The sequence below is a fragment of the Mandrillus leucophaeus genome, unplaced genomic scaffold, assembly GCF_000951045.1.
Source record: "Mandrillus leucophaeus isolate KB7577 unplaced genomic scaffold, Mleu.le_1.0 Scaffold42, whole genome shotgun sequence".
Classification (NCBI taxonomy): Eukaryota; Metazoa; Chordata; class Mammalia; order Primates; family Cercopithecidae; genus Mandrillus; species Mandrillus leucophaeus.
In genome coordinates, this window is record NW_012104476.1 from 4,933,827 (window position 1) to 4,936,560 (window position 2,734).

The following is a 2,734-nucleotide window of genomic DNA, read 5'->3' on the forward strand; positions in this document are numbered from 1 at the left end:
GTGCCTCAGCCTCCCAAGTAGCTGGGATTACAGCCACGCACCACCACGCCCACCTAATACTGTATTTTCAGTAGAGATGAGGTTTCACCATGTTGGTCAGGCTGGTCTTGAACTCCTGACCTCAAGTGATCCACCCGCCTTGGCCTCCCAAAGTGCTGGGATTACAGGCATGAGCCACCACGCCAAGCCCCAGCTCTAAACTCTTAAGAAACTCTCGAGAGGGTCTAGGTCAGTGCTGATAGAACCTCTGCAGTGCTGGGCCTGGTGGCTCACACCTGGAATGCTAGCACTTTGGGACGCCAAGGTCAGAGGATCTCTTGAACCCAGGAGTTTGAGACCAGTCTGCGTAACACAGACCCCATCTCTACAAAAAATGTAAAATTAGTTAGGCATGGTTGTGAGTGCTTATAGTCCAGGATACTTGGGAGGCTGAGGTGGGAGGATTGTTTGAGCCCAGTAGGTCGAGGCTGCATTCAGCTCTGATGGCACCACTGTACTCCCACCTGGGTGACCTTGTTTCAAAAAAAAACAAAAACAAAAACACTCTTGCAGTGATGGAAATGTTCTACATTTGCACTGTCTGAAATGCTACACACTAGCTACACATGGCTACTGAGGTCTTGATATATGACTAGGATAACTGAATTGATTTAGTTTAAAAGAATTTTTTTTGAGACAGCCTCACTCTGTTGCCCAGGCTGGAGTGCAGTAGCGTAATCACAGCTCACTGCTCACCCTCCTGAGCTCAAGCGATCCTCCCTCATTAGCCCCCAAAGTAGCTGGAACCACAGGCGTGCACCACCACGCCTGGCTAATATTTAGGCTTTTTGTAGAGACTGGGTCTCACTGTGTTTCCTAGACTAGTCTTGAACTCCGGGCTCAAGTGATCCTCCTGCCTCGACCTCCAAAAGTACTGGGATTAGAGACCTGAGCTACCATGCCCAGCCCGGTTTAGTTTAATTTAATTATATTTATTTATTTATTTATTTGAGACAGGGTCTTGCTGTGTCACCCAAGCTGGAATGCAGTGTTGTGAACACAGCTCACTGCTGCTTTGATCTCCGGGGCTCAAGCAGTCTTCCCACCTCAGCCTCCCAAACTGCTGGGATGACAGGCAAGAGCCACTGCATCTGACCCAAAGACATATTTTTACCGGTAGTGTAGGTTAGCTTTAAGATTGTACCAGCAGATAGAGACAGAAAAGTAATGTAAAGTGAGTATCAAATTACATTCATAAATAAAGCAGTTGCTCATTAAGGTTATCTTTTTCTTTAAACCTCCTTTTTTATTCTGGGTTACATCATTCCCTGGCTGTCTTTACCCCAGCATCAGTGAGTCCTGCAGTCACTATAGCCCCCTGCGAGGACAGATATTTTGGTCACCATCAAGTGGATCTTTATTTTTATCTAACTTTACAATTCTGCCAGTTCTGACTCTTATTCTCTTTGCGTTGAATGCCAGGACCCGCCTCTGATGTTCACTGAAGAGTACCAGAAGAGTCTGCTAGAGCAGTACCACGTGGTTCTGGATCAAAAACGCAGAAAGTACGTGGTTGGAGAGCTCATCTGGAATTTTGCCGATTTCATGACTGAACAGTGTAAGTGGCAGTTTGGCTCATGGGATAAGGTACCCGTCCTTATTTTTTCAGGTTGCCTTGCCAATGCTGGCCATTTCGATTGTAAGAATATTGGAAACAGTGGGGAAGCTGGTTTAATCCATGTAGGTTGCATTGAGAATTTCGTAGGAAAAGTAAGTTGTGCTTAGGAAGCAGGAAAGCAGTCAGGCCCCCGCCTCCCAAATGTGGTCAAAAAGCAAACAGGAGAGTCAGCTATGGTGAGATGGAAATGGCTAGCTTGCCTTGTTCTTGTCTATTTCATAGCCAAGGAGGAAGGAAAAACGGGACCTCATTATGGATTTACTTTTGGGAAACACTCATTATTCCATAGTAGGGTACAAAGCCTGAGAAGCTTAAGGTATTTCAGGCTGTTGTACATTACTCACTTGCAAAAGTGAATACAGGTGAGTTTCAACGCGTCTTGAATGAGGCAGCATTTAAAAGTCTTCAGGGTGGGCATGGTGGCTCATGCCTGTAATCCCAGCACTTTGGGAGGCCAGGGTGGGAGGATCGCTTGAGGTCAGGAGTTCAAAACCAGCCTGTTCAGTATAGCAAGACCCCATCTCTACAAAAACAAATTAGCTAGGCATGGTGGTGTGTGCCTGTAGTCCCAGCTGCTTGGGAAGCTGAGGCAGGCGAATCACCTGAGCACAGGAGTTGGAAGCTGCAGTGAGCTGTGATTGCACCACTGCACGAGAGCCTGGGCAACAGAGCGAGACCTGCCTTTAAAAAACAAAATTGGTCTTCAAAGAGAATAAGATCTGTGTTCTCACATGGGGACAGATGAGGGGCTGCCATGTTCGCAATGAATGTGTCCCATTTCTTAGTTTATGGACTTACTGTAAACTCAGGATGGCAGTTTGGTGGGTTGGAGAAGGATATGGTAATGGTGGGAATTATATTACTTACAGGGGAAGACAGGCCTTTGAAAGGTTAAAGCTTAAAAGTGAGAGTGGAAAAGGGATGAATGAATGAACAAGATGAGGTGAGAAGGAAGAGGGAAAGGGAAAAGGAGAACAGGAAGCTCTCCTCTGCGTGGCACCTGCGATAAATGGTTTCTGGGGACATCCGTGATGGCAGTTTTGTGGAGAGGCGTGAGGCTTTATGTGATAAGAAATG

General features: G+C 46.5%; 1 protein-coding gene across 1 annotated transcript in view; it reads left to right on the forward strand.

The window, feature by feature from the left end:
- GUSB (glucuronidase, beta) overlaps positions 1-2,013 on the forward strand; it is an 88,412-nt gene extending 86,399 nt beyond the window's left edge. Inside the window, exons 11-12 of the mRNA XM_011992908.1 lie at positions 1,462-1,597; positions 1,880-2,013. Of these exons, the coding sequence (XP_011848298.1) occupies positions 1,462-1,597; positions 1,880-2,013 (270 nt within the window). The remainder of the gene's footprint in view (positions 1-1,461; positions 1,598-1,879) is intronic.
- Positions 2,014-2,734: the final 721 nt, after the last annotated feature.